This window comes from Sceloporus occidentalis, unplaced genomic scaffold (genome assembly GCF_023333645.1).
Source record: "Sceloporus occidentalis isolate IW3139 unplaced genomic scaffold, rSceOcc1.0.p SCAF_321, whole genome shotgun sequence".
NCBI lineage: Eukaryota > Metazoa > Chordata > Lepidosauria > Squamata > Phrynosomatidae > Sceloporus > Sceloporus occidentalis.
This window is the reverse complement of record NW_028317301.1, coordinates 125213-147719: the sequence shown is the minus strand read 5'-3', so window position 1 is coordinate 147719 and position 22507 is coordinate 125213. Positions and strand designations below refer to the sequence as shown.

Here is a 22507-nt window from a genome sequence, read left to right as displayed (position 1 = left end):
TGGGATCATATATAAGACTCCCAGTCGGTGCTTTTGCTCCCAGTATGTTATGGTTGATCTCCCTGCTTGAATACAGGTGACTCGATTAATTCTATCTTTAAATAATGAAAAGTCAAGGTTTCCATGACGACCGGTATTAGAGCAATTCCATAGAATCTTCACAATGGGCTATTAAAGGGTTAATATTTCAAGAATCGCTTCATCGTAAGTAACTGCGTTTTAGGGCTTTTAGTCGCCCGTTTCTCCTGCTGTACCTTTAATCAGTCCTTGGTCTCGTCTTAGATTCAAGAGCTATATTCTTTATAAGCCGCTACCACTTCTACTGGGAGGCTGCTCCAATTATCTACTACCCTCAAGGATACCAATGAGAAAACAATATCTTTCATAGAGGATAATGTAACTAAGCCATGAATAAAATGGGCCTTGATATTAGAGCCATAACCTTTTAGCTGTGGTGATCGTTGTGTATCATTTGTGTTTGTTGATTTCCGGCTGTTTACATTCACATCACTGATTTATATAAATGTTTATAAACATTGAAAACCACACACAAAGGGGAAAGGAAAAAGCCCCGGAACTGACGTAACCCGTCCCTGGGAGCCGCGGACACTGTTTTTCGCGCACCAGCATTTAGAGAGCTGCGGCTTATTGCTATGGATACGAGGCTCCTGCGTGACGGTGCAGCTTGGTAATGTCGCCATGGATACGGGGCCTGCGTGGAGCTGTGCAGCCCGAGTTGTAGCGTAGAATCGCATCGGCAAATGAGAGAAGTTTCGGACGAAGCGCAGGCGAAAAAGGCAGGAGGTGAGATGATGCAGACAGAACTTAGCCTGACCCATTATATCGCACCTTCGTACATATGGCGCTTTCCGTAAAAATGTGTGATTACAAAGATTTTTAATAAATTGTCATTGTGTCATATTCTTGCACAGTATATATAACACAGTTTATATACTAAATATATATATATATATTATAGTATAATAATGTGTGTGAATCAGGCTATGCATCTATTAATAAATCATAGCTGCCAACAGCCCCATGTTACTCAGGACAGTCTCAGTAGCTGTCTGTCGTACAAAAAAGGACAGAGCTTGGTCTTACACGAGCGACGCTCCCCACGTAATATGTGCCGGTCATACGGTGCCATTGGGTGCATCTGATATCCCAGGAAGAGTGAAAAGGTCTAAATGGGAGCGATGATACGGCCGTCAATTTTTTTTCCGTGTTCCTAGACCCTGGCGAGTCAAAATGCCCCAAAGCATATCACAAATGACCCCAGATATTAGCCAATTCATATACTCCGGGTACTGCAATCGCTAGATAGAACAATCATGCGCAGAGACCCTCGTGTCCGCAGAGACCCTCGTATCCAGACACCAAGCGGTTACGAGAATAACGCCAGATGCTGTACTGCCAGTTTGTTTCCCCGATGTTCCAGGCATTTTTTGGAGTCAGTTTTCTGATTATTTGAATTATTTATATTCTTCCCACAGGCTCCATGGCGGAGGAAGGGGATTTTAGCGAACTCCTCGCTAAAAAAGAACAAGAATGGAAGGATCTCCAGCACCGTCAGGTTCTTTATCTGGAGAGGACCCTGAAGGAAACAAAGAAGAGCCTTCAAGGGCAAGAAGAGAAACTCAGCAGCCTTAAGAAAGACTTCATGCACAACCTCAGAGTGTTGGCCGAACGAGATCGAGACTTGGAACGCTACGAGCTCACGCTGAGCCGCCTGAAAGTCGCCGAAAACCTGAAACAGGGAGAAATTAGTGATTTAAAGATCCAGGTGGAAAAACTCCAACAAGAAGTCCAACGAGGGAAGAAGAATTATGATGAATTACAGGGTCACTATCAACGGAAGCTTAAAGAACACCAGATGGAGCTGGAGAGGATCCAGAGGTATTTTCTAGCCGGCCAATCAAATATATTTTACAATACGCCATCATATTCCATAAACAGATGAGAACAGATGTCATAGAGGCCATAATCTACAACTAGAGGGACAGAGGCTTAGATGTAAGGAAGATTTACTTTACTGAGAGGATGGTAGGTAGGTGGAACTGTCACCCAGCAGAGGTGGTAGAGGCCAGGCCCTCTCTGGCCCTGATAGAGGGCGCTACATGCATGGGATAGGCACATGGGTCCGATCCGCGGTCAGATACTATGTGTCTATATTCTGCTGGACCCAGATAGTTGTGCTATGTTAATCCATACCTCCTAACGGCCCCCGCTTTGCACGGGACATTCCCAACTTTGCCACAACTTTGGAAGAAGTTGGGAGGTAGGTTAGCCACAAGAACACATGTTCAGTGACCGGTTAGGTGATGCTATGACATCAGAAGTTACAAATGAACACAATATTGTTTCAGTTGATTTGCAAGCGTTTACGTTTCTACCCAAAATATTGAAGATTTCCGACCACTTTCTGAGGGTTAGGCATAGAGAATATTTATTTTCTGATGAATCTGTGGGATTTTTTTCTCCCACCACTTTGCTCCTGAATTGTTCTTTATACATAATCAGGTTATCTTTGAAATATTTTAACTCCGAACCCTAAATATTTTTTCAGGGCTAAAAATAGCGACCTCGACCGCCATCGAGAAGAGTACGAGAAAGTAAAACGTCAACTCGAGAGGAAAATCGAGGAGGTTCAGGGAGACCTGAGCTTACAGAAACAGGTGAGACCTGCGTGAGTTCGGACCCCCCCCCCCCAAAATAAATACCTGTACTTTTTTTATACAAAGCTGCGTAAAAAACTGCTTAGATGGGCCCTGCAAATGCAGAATCCCCCATATACATTCCCCCAGCTATTTTCCACGCAGGAGAACATTGGGCCACAGAGGAAGCTGGAGCTTCTCCCTAAGTTAAGTGTGTTTATATATATATATATATATATATATATATATAAATTTTTTAGAGAATGCATATTATGAAAAGCATTAAGGCTGTCTGGGACATTAATTTGTCCCTTTAAATACAATGACCTTTAATTACTGAATCCAATGACCTTTAATTACCGAATATAATCCATGAAAAATTATGTAACAAACTACAAACCGAAAAACGTTGTAATTAAAAATCCAATTAAAAAAGTCGATTATTAAACCTTTATTCACATTTTTTATGCAGCCCACTTTTATTGATTATATCAATACATGGGGGGGTTCTATATAAAAGTAGGTGACTTTGGTGCAAAGTATGAATCTGGATCCAGTCGCCATGGCTACCAATGGAATGGTCCTGAAGATTGGTTGCTATGGTGATAAAAACAATTTTCAAAGTTGGCTCCAAAGTCACAGTTTTTCTTCTTATAATATGTTATCGCGAGTAATTATTTTGGTAAATTAACGTTGTTCCAGATTAGTAGTTTTATTTGTCGGAAAGTTTTTATTTTCTGCTGGTAAAAAAAAATCAAATCAGATATACTATTCTAGAAAGCAAGATGGCTTGTGATCTATTATGCATTTTATAAAGGTATAATACCATTTTGAGGCATATATATATATAATATGTATTATATATATATATATATATAATACATATTATATATATATATATAAAAAAAAAAAAATATATATATATATATATATATTATATATTTTTAATATTATTTTATAACATAGATCTGAAGCTTTTCCATGCTGTCGTAGGATAATGTCACCACGTCTACCGGTTCCGTTAACGGCTGCGGCTGCCAGGTTTCTAGTTACGGGATTCTCATTAGCGTTTTATTTTAGAAGACAGCTGCGTGCCGTGCCATTAACCGCTCCCTGCGCTGTATCGATCCGCGTCCCCCAGACACATCCCCCACCTATCCATTTTAGCTGCTCGGGTTCGGATCCTCAATCAAATCATCACCCGGCCTGAAAGGAGGAGCTTTCCAGCTGCCTGCGATGTGTTTGCCGGTTTGGCAAGCTGCTCGTTCAGCACGGACAAGCTCGCCTGTACGCCAAGAACATAGAACGTTATCCTTCCAAGAATGATACTGACACGGTGTAACCACGAGGCTCGAAAGAAGGGTCACCTAACCTGGCGATAAATACGGTCGGCCGCTCTTCTTTTGTGTAGCTCTGATTGCTTTGGTGACCTTTTACTTTCTACCCAGACAACTAGGTTCAGATGAAATGAGATGCTAAGGTTAGCAACTGAAAATATGAAGTCACAGGTGAATCCGAGGGTAACTTGGAAGGTCAGATCTATTTTAGTTAGAAGCATAATTAGCAGCTGAGTTCCCCGTGCATGAAAATTCCCTGATCCCCCATTTTTGACATTCTATACCTCCCAAGTGGCTCATTTTCCACTGAACAGTCACATTTTGCAGCACTGCCCCCCCTGTCCTCTTTTGGGGGGCAATGGTCCTCATAGACCTGTCTGCTTCATCTCAATCACAGCTCCCAAGCTGGCGTGTAGAGGCTCATGGAAGTAGAACTCCAGTGGATGACAAACTCTGGTGCTCTGCTTCAACAGATATGTTTTGTAAAAGAAATAACCCACCGCTGGTCATACCCCCGTCCCCACCGCTGGTCATACCCCCGTCCTCACCGCCGGTCATACTCCCCGTCCCCCACCGCCGGTCATACTCCCCGTCCCCACCGCCGGTCTTACCCCCGTCCCCACCGCTGGTCATACCCCGTCCCCACCGCTGGTCATACCCCGTCCTCACCGCCGGTCATACTCCCCGTCCCCACCGCCGGTCATACTCCCCGTCCCCACCGCCGGTCATACTCCCCGTCCCCACCGCCGGTCATACTCCCCGTCCCCACCGCCGGTCATACTCCCCGTCCCCACCGCCGGTCATACTCCCCGTCCCCACCGCCGGTCATACCCCCGTCCCCACCGCTGGTCATACTCCCCGTCCCCACCGCTGGTCATACTCCCCGTCCCCACCGCTGGTCATACTCCCCGTCCCCACCGCTGGTCATACCCCCGTCCCCACCTCTGTCTCTGTTCTTGGGTTGACCCAGCTGGGTCTACAGCTGTTGGTGAACAAAAGGCTCCCATAATGCTGGGCCCTTTAAACTACAGCCGGATCACTGCATGGTACCTGGGACCGGTCGACCTCCTCTTCGGTTCCTGTCCTCTATAACGTTCTGTAAACTTTTGGACTGGGCACCAGTCGCTTGAAACCAAACGAGCTCCATATCTCTTCGACCTGCCTTGCCCTCGGTGCGCAAAGAGGAACCCATTAGATGGAATAATTAAGTACATCGATTTCTATCAAGAGGCGCCTGAGAAAACAAAACGCCGGCGCCCGCTGAGCAGAAAACCAGTTCAGAAACACGTTGTAGCAGAGATAACATATATTAAGCAGTGATATCTGACCTGTCCGTTCGGGTAGTATCGAGACCGCCGTGTCCTGCCTTTTGCTTCACTTTCTATGTTTCTGTTCAGTGAAAATGAATTGAATTTAGTCTTTCCATGCAGGAGCTGCTTGTCGAGTTTGACTCCCAATTGAAGAAACGTGAACATGAGTTTCGTCTGCAGCTGGATGAACTGAGCACCGTGGTTCTATCTCATGAACTTAAGGTATGACACGAACGCTGAGAACCACTAGGGCCGATGGCTTATTCATACAGGTATGACCAGACAGGTCCTCGTGCGTTTGTATCCAGACCGCACACACCAGCTGCTGACCGGCAGCCCAGGATCTGGGTTTCCTTTCCCCCTTTTCCCCTATATTTTCATTTAAATAAATGAATAAATGTATCCCTGACTTCAAACCATGCTAGAAGCGATTTAAGGATCTGTATACTCATTTCTCAGGCAAAATTACTGTCGAAGGAATTAGCTGTGCTCAAGGAGATGGAGTTGAAGGCCTCAGAAACCCTCCTGGAGACCGAAGCCACAAATCAGAAATTGCAGGAAGCCCTGAAACAGAAAGAGTTTGAAATCAAGGAATTGTCTGCTGTAAAAGATGCCAGGTTTGTATTGTAACGTCCTCAAGGAGCGATATGGTGCAGACAGGGGTCTTTGGGTTCATCAAAGGGGTCCTCGAGATGACCTTAAACTCAAGATAGTATGTGTTGTAACCATTGTAGAACTTTGTCTTACTCATACAGCTAAGTCCTCCAGGTTTTGTTGCATGTTGATCACGTAAAAAAAAACAAAACCGAAACTTTTAAGATGCTTTTTCATTTTTTATGCCAAATGCTTATCCGTGTCTTCTTTTGTGTCACATGACAACTAAGGGGTCCCAGAAAAAGTTTAATTGTGAAAGTGTTATATTCAGGAGGATCGGTGGAACTGCCCCTTTAAACTTGTTACTGGAGTGGGTAGGGCTGGAAATTACTGCGACTGAGCACACAGCGCCACCTACTGGCTACGTATATTGTGGATGCGGCTACGAACTTTGAGCAGTATAGACATAGAAACATAGAACCTGCCTGCAGATCGGCCCCAATCGGCCCCCGTCTAGTCGCCCGTTTCTCCTGCTGTAAAGACTCAAACCTCAATCAGTTGTTGGTCTCGTCTTAGATTCAGGAGCCGTATGCCCATCCCATGCATGTTTAAATCCCCTCTCTGTAATACCCCCTTCGGTTTGATAAGAGTAGGATTTCCCCTCTGTCTGTGCGAGACACCAAAGGAGAGGTTTATGTTTTTCACACATCTGACCTGTGATTGTGAGCCAGAGGATATAGTCATCATGGGTCAAATTTTAGTTTGAGGGGGATTTATAACCTTAAAACTTAATGCAGTTCAATAAAGCATGGGTTCCGCTATAAACAAGCTGTATAGACTCACTTTAAAATGAGATGCATTTTCTGTTTTAGAATCAAGGAATTGCAAGATAATCTACAGTCTTCGCACATTAAATGGAAAAGAGAAGAAGAAACCTATCAGAGAAAGTGAGTGGAAATTTGAGAAATGATTGGTTGGCGCTGGACAAGCCAGTGACGTCTCCTACTCAGCTCCGCAGTTATTGTGAATGTGGAACCAGGGAAAGACTTGTGTGCATTGGTGGTAATTGTGGCCCATTATTAAATCTAACAGTTGGTCATAGTCGAGAACTTCCTGGGTGTTCTGGACCAGTGGCCACCCTTCACACAACCAAGCGAGACTCCCCCTTTAACACATTTAGACTGCAGAAAGAAGTGCAAACTCACATATTTTGTATCTGAAGTCCGTTCCGTTCGGTTTTTTTCACGCATTTTTCAGACACGCGCAGGTAGACCGCTTAGCGCGGGAGAAGGACTCTGCGCTGACGTCGATGAAGGAAGCACACGCGGAGCAGATCCAGCAGCTGGAGAAGCAGATCGAGGAGCTGCAGATGCGCATAGAGACCCAGCACTTGGAGCGGCGCAGAATCACAGACCGCCAGAAAGATTTACTGGGGGAGAAAGACGCCACTATCGAAAAGTGAGAAACACAGACTTTACGCACTTTCTGTTTAACCTGTAATAGTTGAGGCTGTGACCCCATAAGCGTGGGAGCTTTCCAGGGCTGGTCCTTCAGAGGTCTCTCTAGGAGGGACTGCGTTGGGAACACATGCTGGCGCGTAGGCTGGGTGCATACAGCAGTTCACCCAAAGCATTACCCTGATGCATTGTGGGATGCCACGTGTTGCATCAATGGATCAAACTGTATTCCAGGTCATTTTGCTTAACATATTAATTCTTTAACCGGTGAGTTTGAGTCTCAGGGTGACAAATACTTTTAGGAACTCAATGAATGAATTAATGATGCAAGTCGCTAATTGAATGAATTAACTATAATGCTGTGTGACGTCACAGCCGGCGTTAATGGTTTTTCCTAAATAAATGGATACCGAGGTGTTTCAGATCAATGTTGCCTTGACAGTTAATACCAGAGAACACCTCTTTGTCAAGGTGATAGCAAGTCAACTGATATCCCGGGGTTCAAACATCCATACGGTCTCTTGGTGGGATTGATGAATATTTGTATTTTAATAACTCCCTTAGGCTCAGAGGAGATGTGGAGACGCTGAGGACCGGCTGGGACGCGTACATTGCCCAAATCTCAAAGGAGAACGTTAGCAAAGACCTCCGAAACCAGGCCTTGCAAGAGGAAGAGGAGAAGTTGAAGGCGCAGTTGACCAAGTACCAGAAAGACATTGAGAAGTAAGAGGCTGCGCAGAGTGGGGCATCATGGGAAATGTAGTTCGCCATTCAAGCAGACACATTTTCTCTAGGTTCAAGCAATTTAAGGAACTATACCACTCACGCCAACTATAAGGTGCACTTGTGTCACTGAGCTCTTTTTTTCACACAGAATAGCTGTAGTTGGTGTGCAGGGTATATTTTCTTACATCGTTGAACTTGGATTAATTGTACATCGGAACAGCAGCACAGGTGTGGGGGGGGTATATACTTACAGCAGCCATATTAATGTTATCCGTTGTGTAAGTATCACATTGCTTCATTTTTGAATGAACACCAAGGATGGAACATCTAAAAAAAAAACATAAATAAAAACTTTGAATGCATCTCGACTTTCAATAATTGGCAATACCTAATTTTACAGTAAAGTTGGAGTCTAGAAAGCGCAGGTGTCAGGTATGACCACTAGGTGTCGCTCTTTTAATGGTTAATATACAAACCACGTACCGCAGTTCCACTCAACAACTGAAAAACCCATTTGTGTTAATTGATAAATAAATTCATTGTATCTATGTATGTAAATAGCTCAAGAAGATCCATCTTTTCATCCCTCTAGCTCTCAAAGATCTGAATATAATTTGTAAGAGTCCCCAGCCAGATTTTCATTTCATTTTTTGAACGAGCAGGTATCAGCAGCAGCTGGCGGCCTCTGTGGAGCGCGAGCGGCTTATGGATCAGGCTAAAATACAGCTGGAGCTGGACTGGCAGAAGCGCTGTGAAAAGGTGGAGAAAGCCCAGTACCGGCATTCAGAGGAGCTGATCGAGGGTCTGACTAAAGCCAAGGAGCAGGTCTGAGAAATAAACTCCCTGGGGTAGACGGGCTCAATCAGCATTATTGACCTCCGCTCTCTGCTATATGAATAAACTTCATTCTTTCTCCCGTGTTGATAAAGTACAACCACAAAGATACCTCTGTAAGAGCAGCCTGCTGACTGACATGCCCAATTGCTTGTAGGCTGACGCTGAATTAAAGGAGATGGAGCGAAAGTTGAACGAACTGAAACTTTTGGTATCCGCTGTGACCTGGGAGAGAGATCGAGCCACGGATACGCTCAGAAGACTCGGTGCAAAGTGGGACCCGGGAGAGCAGGTTAGAAAGTTTCTCTAGAAACTCCTTATCGATTTAGGAGCATCTTTGTTTCATTTAGATCATCCTCTCAGCTGTGTTAATAACCAGAACGCGCGTATAAATGAATATTTATCCATATATTTTCTGTGGGGTACAGAGGATTACAATTTATGCCCGTGACCGTTCTCATTTAAAGCGTTAATTGCTTTTAATGATCTTTGTATTATCGATATACTTACCAAGGGAAGGAGTCAGGATCTCCTATATCCATATATTAAGAGCGCCAGCTTATCGTCAGGAAGCATGCTGTGGAGATATGTTTATTAGTAACATAAAAAAGACCATTAATGCATTTTGTATGTATCGCTGTATTTTCACGTAGGAGGCATTTCTAGCACTAAGTATCCCTCTTTGTAATGGGTAATATTTTAAGTTTGAAAACAGTAATTATTTCTCCGTCAGGCTACTTTTGTACACCTTATGTTTGCGTGTTGATGGGATGAAGTAAACAGACTAGCATGGCATTTTCTCTCTCTCTCTTCTCATGATTTTTGTGTATTTAGGGATTTACGACGGACACCAAAGCTTCCCCGTCTGATTTTCCATCCAGTGAAATTCAGAAGCTGCAAGAACAAAATTCTGAGCTGAGACACGTGATTGGGCAGATGAGGAAAGAGATGGAGTCTCTCTGTGAGCAGATCCCCCCTACAGATCCCAAGCCCACAGAAGCCCCTCAACCACAGGGAATCGAGGTCACCCCTGGTAAGATTTAAATGGGATCTATCGCTTTCCTAGATCCTGTATTGTACATTTCTATGGGACCAGCCCTGTTACCTTTCTGCTCGGAGGATTTTACCATTCAGTTATATCCTTGAATTTATAATTTAAGATTATATCAAATCACTCGAAGACGAGATCCAAACCTTAAAACAAAAGAACAGGATCATGGAGGAACAGCTGCAAGAGGCCCTGACCCCGAAGAGCAATGACGAGGGTCCATCATCCACAAAGCCCGTACCGCCTGAGAACGCCTATATCCAAAACTACATCGGCAGCCTCAACGAAACCATCGGTATGCGAGCGCGTCCGATCCCCGAAACTTAGCAATTCCCTGTGTCAGTCATCACACCTTGATCATGAATCTACCCGCCTTCCTTTTTATCCCGATCCATTAGAATTCTTTCATTAGGATGTCGGGATAGTCGAGGTAAATTCCACCACCTGTTCACGGTTAAGCCCCTCCCGCTTTACCTTCTGCTCCGCCCATAAAACAGAGCTGTACACATATACCTGTCCTAAGCATGGTTGCGATTGACATCTGACCGCATCCGCATGGGACTTCTGTAAAAATCCTTCTGGGAAGTCTATTCCCAGAAATGTATCATTTGTAGCCGTATCGTTGGTTGGCAGCTACCCAGGAAAGATGTTACGATAAAGTATTCGTTCTCGTCGGTTTATCTCGTCCTAATTCTGCGCATTTCAGGTGCATTAAGAGCCGACAAAGTCACCTCAGCTGCAGCTGCGAAAAGGCTGGAGGCCAGGACAGCTCACCTCGACGCGATGGTCACAGAGCTCACGCTCAAGGTCATTCTTTATTTGATTCCTTTTTATGTATGTATTTAATAAGACATATATATTTATTGTATTTAATAATCATTTTATTACATGTTTGCTAGTAACCTACAGACAAAACAAGCAGATCTGCAGTCTGGGAACTTTCAGCCACATTTATCGTCCCGTTTCCTAATTATTGTGTGTTTGATGTCGATTGTTAGGTCCAGCAGAAGCAGGCAGAAGTAGACCAGCTGCAGTTTCAACTGAATAACGAGACCCGTCACGGCCAAGCCACCGTTTCCAGCTTGCGACAGAGACAGTTGGAACTGGAGATGCAGCTATCGGAGGCCAGGAGAGAGGCCGAAGAATACTTCAAAGGAAACCTCCAGCAAAATGTCCAAGCCGTCGGTCTGGGAAATGAAGTTTGTGTCTAGTGACTTCCATTCATGCTCTTGGTCGCGGTGTTATTGGGGGGCGCTCACTCTCCCCTCTGTCGTACGTCGGTTGAGGGTACCTTCCTCTTGCTGAACGGATACTGAGCCTGTGATTCCCTTTGTAGGAGAACAAGAATGACTTTAAATGGAGTATTTAGTCTTTTGTGTGTTAATCTTCCATTAACAGCGCGTTTCCTTATCCACCCAAGAATAATTTCCCGGAAATCCGTAATTTCTCATAATATCAGCTTTGATTCCAGTAGATCCATAAATAAACTGAAATGTCACCTTTTTTGATTCGTTTGGAGAGTCTGATCACCTAGCGGTCACACCTCTTAGCTAAAGAAACATCTTTCTTTTTTTATTTGAAGGTTTCTGCCCTAAAATTGGAGCTGGCCAGTCAGAGGTTGCCCGTCGTGCTGAGTGAGGTAGGTTTTAACCCTTTATTCTCTGGAGTTGCTTGACGGCAGATGCAGATTATACACATGAACAAAATATCATGAACTTTTTTTTTTTTTTTTTTTTAAAGAGTTCTAAATTTAGCATAAATTCTCTATAAACGATGAGTATTATTCCTTGGAATACCAAAACAGTCACATTGTTCTTAAGTCTATAAAAAAATACATTTATTTGTTGAAATTAATCTATATAATGAAGACATTTCTCTTCTTTAGACTGAAACTGTAAGTCAGCTCCGTGAAGAGATCCTAAGCCTACAGAAGAAGCTCAGCTGGTATGAGGCACCAGGCGGCGAATCTCCCGGCGGCCACGTTAGCCTGCTGCAAAGCAAACTGAAAGAGGCCATAAAGAAGATTGCCCATCTCAGCCGAGAAAAACAGCAGCTAATCGAAATGGGCAACCGCCTTCGAGCTGAGCTGGCATCGGCCCAATGTGAAGGTCCGTGTCCCCCAGAAACCAGTTACTAGTCACATCAGAAGGCCGTGGCTAACTGGTCCTCAGAACGCGGGCAACGTCTGGTCGTTTCAAGCTGCGGTTCCAGTTGTACATCCATAACACTGTCCTTATTACTTTTCAATACCTAAACTCTGCCAAAAAAGACATCCCGGCTGTTGCCTCATCTGTATGGTCATGCAGATTGATTTTGTCCCGTAGTCAAAGATTTGTGATGTGTCCGCACTTCGCGAGACAGACGTCTATGAGGGTAAATTTCAAGGCCGTGCCTTTATCGGCTTCATTAATTATGTATCAAAGGACAGTAAACTTGCAGAAAGGGTTGTGACAGCAGAGAGAACCCACTGACTTTTTAAAAGCATTCTCTGTGTGTCCAAAACATACTATTATACACCGTTTGGACGAGAGATTCCCTTTATTGGGGGGGGAAAATGCTCAGGAGGTTTTCTTTTCACTACTAATACACTTTCAACTTTCTGTTTTATTCCTCCCCTGCAGCTATCGAGCCTCAAAATGCTGTCCAATCATCCAGAACCGCTCCTTCAGCCACAGTTCCAGCCCAAAGTCCAGAAAATCACCTCTCAGCCCTGGAGAATCTTCAGTACCAGCTAACATCCCAGGTAAACATTTTATTGATGTCTGCAGGATGACACTTCATGCTTCCAATAAAGCCAACGGTAGTACCCCGTCATCTAAAAGATATCCCAACACGTGTACACGGAACATTGAGGGGCCGTACGGCAGACACGCAAACCCGTGTAGCAAATAAACATCAGGAAACCCGTCATTTTAGCCTTTCCAATGAAAGTGTCAACATGTGAAAAAATACACAAAAACTTTAAAAAAACATTTTTCGTTTCTATGACAACTACCCATCAGAGCCTGCTTTTATGCCACGTTCCCGATAAAAAGTATTAATGACACCAGGTTTCGTAAAATGCAACTTGATTTAGGGGAAGGGTTGGGGCGTTCAACAGTACTTGGAAAGTCATGTCTAATGCTGCGCTTAGTTATAAAAGCAGAGCGGGTGGGACAGCAGCTTTAAAGCTGCTCACGATATGAACACGAGTCAGCCGGGAGCTTTGGATGGAATTGAAGTGTGTCTTATTGCCTCGCATGCCCTTTGGTGTTAGGAACTTCAGTTTGCCCAGTACCAGAAGCCGTCCAGACTACCTGCTAAGCATCACGCGGGCCCCAGATCTGAGGGCCAAAGCAACAGCGAAGACTCCGTAGGATCTGCCGCAGAACAGGTATGTCCCTGTAACAGCGTACCGGACAGGTGATTGGACCGCTATACTTTTAGTTAAAGTGATGTTATAATATAATGTAACCTTCTCGTTCGGATGACTAGAAACCCAGACAAAAGGAAAACGCTCCCCCCTCACCCCCTGCGCGTCAGAGGGACAGCTCTCCATCTCCGCGGCCAGCAGCCTCCTGGCTCGAAGGAGACTCGTCTCTGCAGGATGTCTGGAGAATCCTGGATATGGGATCCAGTCCATCTTTGATCAGCTCTGTAGATGACAGTCATGGAGGTAAGGTCGGAAGATGTCATCATTCAATGCCATGCTGGAATATACAAAGCCAAACCACTGGTGCAGGACTCCAACAACGAGACGTTTATCGCTCGGGTGGTCCAAGAAGAGTTGGCACGTCCACCCTTAACCTAATACGGTCCCGGCGGCCAGCTTTGATGCTACTGGTGCCCCTCTATAGGCAGGACAAAGGAAGGACCTGCATGATGCAAACTTACAGGGGTGTGTCATGATAAAGTGTGGGTGGAGCATAAAAGCATAGGTGGGTTTATTGCTAAGCATCACCCCATTTCTAAAACAGCTGTGCTGAACACCCCAGGTTAATCTGCCTTCTGTAAAGACCGCAATGTAAAACATTTCTACAACTCTTTTATGATCAGTTTTTTTTGATGATGGTGACTTCGGGAATCGGTAAACAAAGTTGGATCATGCGTAACCGGATCTGTGTGACCGTTGAGGGCCAGACTTTACCTTTGGTCCATGAGTTATGCCTGTCGTTGGGCTCGTGGTAATTGTCTAGCTAAACAAGCATGGAGCGTTTTGCGATATTTGTATACAGAAGCCCTGGAGCTTGAGCCGTGTCACCCCACTTGGCAGCCTGCCAGAGCCTCTTTCCTAAACCCCAGCCGTCCGAGACGTGCCATGTGAAATCTGTCCGGCCAGCAGTTCGTTTCGCAACCTCTCCAAAAATATTCTACGTATGGTAAACCCTGACTCTACTGAAAAAAATGACATGTTTTTTGTACAGGGTTGTAGCCCCACCCATTCCCACAAGCTCCACCCATTTAACCAAACCCAACCCACTCTGTCCACCCCCCCCACACACACACACACACATTTACTTTTTGGTTGATGTCACGATGACATTTACCCCTCTGAACACCCAGTTCTTGGCACACATACAGAAAGACATCTTCTGAGCCAGGCTTGGGATCCTTCCCGAGTCATCATCAGGTGACCCCCCCCTCCTAAATGTTTCTTAAATTATTTTCAGCCCCCCCCTGTCCTCGAGAATGTTTATGTGTGGCAAATCCTGCTTGGTCCCCCTCCCTGGGCACGGTGGCATTGCACGTTGGCCTGTGATACTACTGGGCAACGGGCCAGCGGCACAGACGAGTCGCAGCTGGGTTCAGTCCTGATCCCAGTTGGTTGGCGAGAATGCGTCGGCCTCGCTTCAATCACCCCTTTTAGATTCCAGGGGTGCCTGCTGTCCACTTGTGTGTGTGTGTGTGTGTGTGTGTGTGTGTGTATATATATATATATATATATATTATTTATTATTATTATCAATTTTTTTTAATAGAAATAATGAAAATAATGCATCGGGGAATGCAGATATTTTTTTCTTTGGACACAGACCCCGGCACTTTATTCCCAGGCTGATTCCGCAATAACGAGGCCAGGTTACGGCGCGCCGTTTGCACTCAGCGCAGGATTTGAAGTCACCGAAGGGTTATCTCCCTTCCTCATCAGACAGATTGTCACATCAGGCTATTGGGCTATTACCGGCTATCCGTCTGGGTGAAATGGCAGCCGGTGGCTGTGACTTAGTAAATGATTGAACACAGATATCTGCTTTGCAACATGTTATCACAATAGATAAGACAACGCTGTGTCAGTCCAACCGCTTCTGCTAAAAGGCAATTCTGTGCAACCACCACTCTTTCGGTTAAATAAGATCTTCTACTGGTACCTGTAAAGTTCAGGGATTTTTCATTTATTAACCTTTTGATGGCCCGTTGCCCCAATCCTAGTGCACTCGTAAATGGTGGCATCATGTATAGAGTCACCTGTATTCAAGCAGGGATTCTATCTGTGACGTAATGGGGAGAAATGCACCGATAGGGATGCTTAGATATCGTTTAATCAGAGCAGAATACGAAGGAGACCCATCCAGACCGCGTGACCCCGAGAATCTCCTATTTCCCCCAAGATTGGGCTAAATACCCAGTGACAGTAAACACGTTACTAAAATAAATGTACTTATTTTTTACAAAATTAAATAAAGTCCGTGAATTTGATTATTTTCACAATGCTCGTGTTTATTTAGTTGCTAACTGTCTAATTTCTGTACAGTTGTCTCCGGAAGAAGCGGACCGTCGGCAACCAAGCAGCATAAAGAGGTGGTCCCCGCAAACCGAGCAACCTCTCTGCACAGAAACCCCCGAGAGAAGACCGGCAAGCCGTCGGCCATCACACGGGGGAAACCCAGGAACGGCCAGCACCCCCCCAAAATCCGCAACTATAACGTCAGAGACTGATTCACAACAGAGAGCCCGCCGACCTCCGCCGCTAACCGGAGGACTCAACTCTTTCTGTCCAATGGATGATTCCCACACGGAGACCCAATGAGATGTCTCAGAAAATAAACTTATTAAATAATGGTAAAAAAAAGGAACCAGGGTAAAATAAGAAGTTTTTTTCTTCTATGACAACCTATCAGTGACTGCTTTTGTGTCACATGACAATTCAGTGCTCCCGACAAAAATTACTAATCAGTCAAAATTGCGCTAGGTCTGGGTATTCAGCAGGACCTGGAATCATGTTTCCAATGCTGCCTTTAGCTCAGGTGGTGGAGGTAACACTACCCCTTTAGACACGTCACGGATGTTAAGATGTCTCCATTCTGGTCGGACTGCATTGCTCAGTAACAAAAGCTCAGTCCCAAAGAGGGACTGTCACTTCTGAAGAGGGACATATGGCAGGTATGCAAATCAGTAATATCACACTGTGAGTCCCCAGCTGCCTCCTCGACTTCTGTGTAGAACATTATACGAAGCCAATCCATGAACTGAAAGTTATACTTTTTAAGCTCACACGAGCCTTGTGATTAGTAAAGAGTTAAATACAGAATTTAGAGAATAATACAAAAAACAAGATTTAAAAAAGGTCAATTTCACGACAGCATGCATTAAAAAAAAAAGGCGGCTTACCTGTCAGGGTGGGATTCCTCCTCCTCCCGGCAGCACTCGTTGCGTCCTAAGCTGTCGGTGGCAGCGCGTTTCACGTCACGGGAAGCAGCTTTTTATAAAGCAGGCTCTCGCCTGGCTTCGTGGCCCTTTGCTCCTGTGGCCCCCGTACCTGCCCCACCTTTCATCTGGATTTACGGGCAATATCTCTCTAAACACAAAGACCCCCGAGGTGTAGAGAGACCTTGGTCCGTGACGCTGTGACCGATTCGTTTTTGTAACTGTGTTTGTAAATAAATTGTGTAAACACATTATGTACTGTTTTTATACACATTATCGGGGCTTTTAGGGCTGTAGAACGCTGCGATACCCTCATACCCAGCAAACATTCTGACCTCCTAGAAAAGATGGGCATCGGGGAGGAAAAAAGAAGCACAGGGACAAGGAAGCCAAAGAGCGAGTGACCCACCTTAATGGAGAGACATGCGCTATAGGGTCATATCAGATGTATCGCTGTGTATAGCGTGTCAGGTTAATAATTACCCGTTAAATGCATTGTGGTTTAAACGGTTAATCACCCGGCTTGCTGTAAACAGGATAAATACCATAGATACCAGGTTGAAAAATTACCACACCCACTGCCCCAAAGCTCCGCCCACTATACACACACACTATTAGCATGATTAAGCTCCGCCCAGTTGTTATGGCACAGATTATGTCACCAACGCTACCGTACATCCTTAGTATGCGGTAGATCCATTTGCGGCGCAGCATCTGTTATATCACAGAAAGAAGAGAAATAATAAGTTAATGATGTTATCGCTGCAGAGAATTAAAAAATAATACTTTCCCAAACCCGGTGATTTATTCACATTTTGTGCTGGTCGGGGCCTAAGCAAGTGTTTTGCATCTGCTTAATGGGATATTAGGGACAATAAAGTAACCTTCGGCACTCTAGAGGTTGTGTGCTTTAAACCCATTATACGTGTGTTATTGCATAGCCCACATCAGTATACGGTTAGCCAGACATAGATATTGTCCAGCGAGCATAAGCACATAGTGAGCCTGACATATGTGGTAAAGTATAAATCTCATCACTATATATTGAGCCAGATGCTGACCGTGGTACAGCATAACTCCCATCATAATATAGCATGCTAGACACTGATGGTGGTACAGCACAACTCCCATCATTATATAGCACGCGAGACACTGATGGTGGTACAGCATAAGTAACTCCCATCACTATATGCTGAACCTGAATGTGGTACAGTATAACTCCCATAAAAAATACACTGAGTCTGACAGTGGTGCACTACAACTCCATTCATCATATAGAAGGTGGTACAGTATAACTCCTATCATTATATAGCAAGCCAGACACAGACAGTGGTACAGCATAACTTCCATCACTATAAACTGAGCCAGGGGTGATGGTGGTACACCATAGCTAGCATCACTAACTCCATTCATCATATAGACGGTGGTACAGTGTAACTCCCATCAGTATATACCCAGTCTAACAGTGGTACACTACAACTCCCATAATCACACAGACAGTGGTACAGTATAAATGGGGCAAATGCATATGGGGGGGGGGATTCTCCAGAATCTGCAACCGGGACCACACAGAGGGTTTAAAGGGACCACACAGCTATTGTATGTATTAAAGCACATATTAAAATTATGCCACTGACTGTAACAGCGCTACTGAATCTGCTGGCGCTATATAAATAAATGTAATGTAATATGGTGGCTGTTTTTTTCTTTAACGACCGCCCGTTACGGTAACCCAACTACCGCCATCTTAATCGCAATTCTCCAACTAATACCCTATCTAATAACCAATACCCCAATAGTACCCCTCTTATTATTCTGATATAGAGAAATCAGCCATGCTGGGTTCGTAGTCTGCATCTGGGCAATAAAAAAAAAAACAACAGTTATTCCTGGTGCAATTAACCTTTTTTTTTTTTATTTGAACTTTAATAACCCCAGAGAGCTCTCGCTCCCACAAGGTGAACGACCTGCAATAAGACTGCATTCAGAGAAGACGTGATTGCATCACATGTCGGTTCATTTCTCCAGTGAGCCCTCCCACCGCATAGAGTCAGCACATCACCCTATCGCCTAGCAACACCCACACGCCTCTCCTGATTGGTTAGGAAACACCCCTTGCCGCACACCTCTCCCTCGTCTGAACGGGTAGCCCTTTCATTAACAATGTATCCATAGCATGACATTCTATTTACATTGTGCCACGAAATATTGATACATTGTTGTTGTTTTTTTTATATAAGCGCCAATCGTTTAAGCCATGGGCGGCCAAGAGGTGCCCGGTTAACAAGCCCCCCCGGCACGCAAAGGGTTAATCAGATGGCCAGTGGCATTACGTGTCCTGTCGCTTTATGATGGGATTTCCTGGAGATATGAGATGCAAACATAACTCGCCTGCACAGTCCCAGCGCTGTGTCATATTCAAGCAGATCAGCCCACCGGGGCGGAAAAAGTCGTAAGATCGGGGTTACCCAAGTTCAGCTTTAAAAAAGCAACTAATTGTACTGATCTGCGAAGTACCTCACCGCGCAGCGAAACTAAATCATGGCCATGATTTAGAGCATTCACGCTAAACAGCATGTGTGTTTTATGTTCACGGCAAAGCTCTTCCAGCTTTCCTGATCACGCTCCAAAGTGCTGCCCCGATTTCCGACCTGTTATCTATCAGATGTTAATCTAAAACTAGAGGGTGAAAAGATTACATGGAATGTAAGGAAGATTTACTTTGCTGAAAGGCTGGTGGATGGGTGGAAGAGCCTCCCAGCAGAAGTGGTAGAGGCACATATTTTGTATCAAATTTACCAATTATGATAAAAAATTGGGTTACCCCGCAGGGGTCTTGGTGGATCAGACTATGGATTTTTTGTTAATTTATTTCAATTAATTCTTGAACAGAATTTAGAAAAAATAATTAACCAAATGTAACTAAAAAAGAGACGATTTATTTCGTTATTATTATTTATTGGTTCACATAGCGCCATCATATTCCGTAGCGCTGTACAAACAGGTAAACAGGACATGCCAATTAATATATAAACATAACAATTCAATTTACAGAAACAAAAGGTAAGGAGGGCCCTGCGCGCAGGAGCTTACGATCTAGTCTTTCCCCCGGACAGAGAATGAAGCACTTCGTACTAAAAAACCTGATTTTGGGTCGTTACTGTGTGTCGCGCATGCTTAGGTGACTCGCGTCCTCAGTGATGCCCCCCTACGGTCTGATGCAGCAGAGGAGCTTCTGCTGCTACCCCTTTGCCACTGCGGAAAATCATCCCTGCCAAGCCACCTGTGACTCTGGAGGAGTCCCTGCGCATTTTTTTTTTCTTTCTTGTATGAATTAACAAAGCTCAGATTTAATACACAAACTGGGGATTGAATGGAAAAATAATTGACCCCCGTATGCAAGCCTTGACTTGTCATTATGTAAAGATGCACTTAAACGAGCCACCTGCATTCAAGCAGGGATATCAACCGTAACATACTGGGGGGACAAAAGCACCGACTGGGAGTCTTGTATATGATCACAGCGGGAATAGGAAGGAGTCAGATCCAGACAGCGTGACCCTCGTTTTTTACATTTAAGGTCATCTGGATAAAAGAGGGGAGTCACGTCTTCTCTATTATGTCCAATATTCAAATCCTGGTCACAAGGCTCTTTACAGTTGCAATTAAAAGAAGCTTTACTTCACTGCAAGGGTGGTAGGTAAATGGAGTAGCCTCCCAGCAGAAGTGGTAAAAGGTAATACAGGGAGGGGATTAAACATGCATGGGATAGACATACGGCTCCTGAATCTAAGACGAGACCAACAACTGATTAAGGTTTGAGTCTTTACAGCAGGAGAAACGGGCGACTAGACGGGGGCCGAATGGGGCCGATCGGCCGGCAGGCACTGCGAGGTTACAGCCGGCTAGCAGTAACGATTTGCTTAGAGGCCGAAGGACATCGCTGTATTTCCATGAGAGCTTTCGATGACCTCAGTGTACATGGGCCATCAGTGACATCACTCACACCCCTTATTACATAACCGATCAAGCCAGGAACGCAAGTAAACTCAATGATGCCAGAGACTGATGTGACCTCGCTTACAAAATCCTTATGGGCTCTGAATAGAACAGCGGATTCTGATTGGATGGCGCCGAGCATCACCCGAGTATCCCTTGATGATCGAAAGATATAGATAGTTTTTTTCCGATGTAATCTCATGACTCCCAGCCGGCACCCCGATAAATATTCTTACATTTGGCTGAGAGTGCTTTGTTTTTATGTATTCCAATACATCAGTAGATTGTAAGCTCTTCTCCAGTAACCATCCCTACTGATCAGGTTTGGTTACATTACTAGATTGTAAGCTCCTTGTAACAGGGGCTACAGTTACACCGCTGCATTATTATAGAACTAGGCCGTGGCTCCACTGATGCCACTAGATTGCTAGCTCCTTGGGATAGGGGTAGCGATTATACCAGTAGATTGGCAGCTGCTGAGGACAAGGCTCTGCAATACCACTAGATTGTTAGCTCTTCGCGACAGAGACCCCCTAGTGCACCTAAAACTCCCCTGGGCAGAGTCATCAACCATCCCGTGCTCCTTGGGATGCGAACCACTAGATCGCAAGCTCCTTGGCTCAGAGGCTAAGCATCTTTACACCTTTGGATTAAGCTCTAAAAATCTTTTATGTTAAAACCTTATGTTTTTACCTAAAACCCCCTGCCCCCCCCATGCATATAATACACCATTCATATAATATACTCATATAATAAATATCAGCTTGTGGATGGAATGCAGTTAATAAGACTGAGGCTCTCCAGGCTCTCCTCCTCTCATCACTTTGCCCCCTTCTCCCTCTTTTCACATTTGGGGTTGGTGTAGCACTGGTGGGGAGGAGGGGGGGGTACTGGGATCACCCCACTCCCCTGCCCTGCCTCCTCTCTGATTGGTTGCTGGCTGGGGGAAGCTGTCAGCCCATGTGGCGTGGCATTTAAATAGCCTGAGCTCAGCCCTGGAGTGGGAGAGACAGGCACTGAGAGAATTAGGGAGGGGAGAGAGAGAGAGAGAGAGACGGAGAGAGGAGGGGACAGCACCTCCAGCCTACTGCATCTAGGAGACTCACACCTGCACATCAGACAGCCTGACAGCCAAGAGACATCCAAGAGACATCCAAGAGACACTCAGCATCTCTCCCAACAAGGTACCACTGACTGCTGTGCACACTATATTCTGCCATCATAAGGTGGGTGTCTGGGGCAGGTGGAGGATGGGCACAGGGAGGTAAATGACAGGCAGGGCAACAGCTCAGGGGGGGTGGAAAAGGAGAGGTGCTTTTATTTAATGGTGGGACCCCCAGATCAGACCCCCTAGTGCCTTATTACCAGTGGTGGGGGCATGGAGAAGGGATGCCCATTCATTGCATTGGATGAGGTTTATTATTATTGTTATCTTTATTATTATTATTATTATCTTTATTATTATTATTATTATTTTTATTATTATTATTATTATTAGTGTTATTTATTGTTATTATTATTTGAAATGGCATCTGGAAAGGCAGCGGGTTAACCTGTTGAGTGCTGGGCTCGCGGATGGCGTGCTGCTGGTTAAACGGCTGGTTTTACATGAGTCTGCAGATATGGAGGAAGGGAGATCAGATGACGCTCTGTGAATTCAATCTGGCTTTAGGGGGGGGTTATTGTGACTGTGTATTACCCCGCCCGGGGGGAGACTTTATATATGCCATGGAGGTTACGGTGCATTGGCTGGGTGCGCTGATGAGAAGATGAGTGGGCTCGCTTCTTTTTTATTATTAGAAATGGCTGTTCCCGGGAGACATTTTGCACGCGTTGGGCTCGTCTGGTGGTTTTAGAGATACCCCCCCTCCGCCCCCAACATGACCGGGGAGAGAGACCCTCGGAATTTTAAGATGAGAGG

At 44.9% G+C, this 22507-nt stretch overlaps 1 protein-coding gene across 1 annotated transcript; it reads left to right on the top strand.

Moving 5' to 3' along the window:
* The first annotated feature begins 761 nt into the window (after window positions 1–761).
* On the top strand, window positions 762–16791 carry LOC149274791 (coiled-coil domain-containing protein 57-like). The gene is made up of 21 exons (XM_089505278.1): window positions 762–804; window positions 1497–1899; window positions 2570–2678; window positions 5425–5526; window positions 5764–5921; window positions 6771–6845; window positions 7156–7356; window positions 7920–8078; window positions 8744–8906; window positions 9073–9207; window positions 9750–9948; window positions 10076–10258; window positions 10670–10770; window positions 10962–11162; window positions 11546–11602; window positions 11849–12071; window positions 12585–12706; window positions 13220–13336; window positions 13486–13618; window positions 15695–15867; window positions 16585–16791. Exons 1-21 carry the CDS (start codon window positions 762–764, stop codon window positions 16789–16791), a joined length of 3264 nt encoding a protein of 1087 aa, XP_089361404.1.
* The last annotated feature ends 5716 nt before the right edge of the window (window positions 16792–22507 follow it).

What these genes read in the sequence shown, in the direction of transcription:
- LOC149274791 (XM_089505278.1), top strand. Translation starts at nt 762, where the DNA reads ATGAGAGAAGTTTCGGACGAAGCGCAGGCGAAAAAGGCAGGAG. An exon ending in GAAGAAACCTATCAGAGAAA is followed by an intron (nt 6,846 to 7,155) that starts GTGAGTGGAAAT and finishes CGCATTTTTCAG; the next exon opens with ACACGCGCAGGTAGACCGCT. An exon ending in AGTGGGACCCGGGAGAGCAG is followed by an intron (nt 9,208 to 9,749) that starts GTTAGAAAGTTT and finishes TTGTGTATTTAG; the next exon opens with GGATTTACGACGGACACCAA.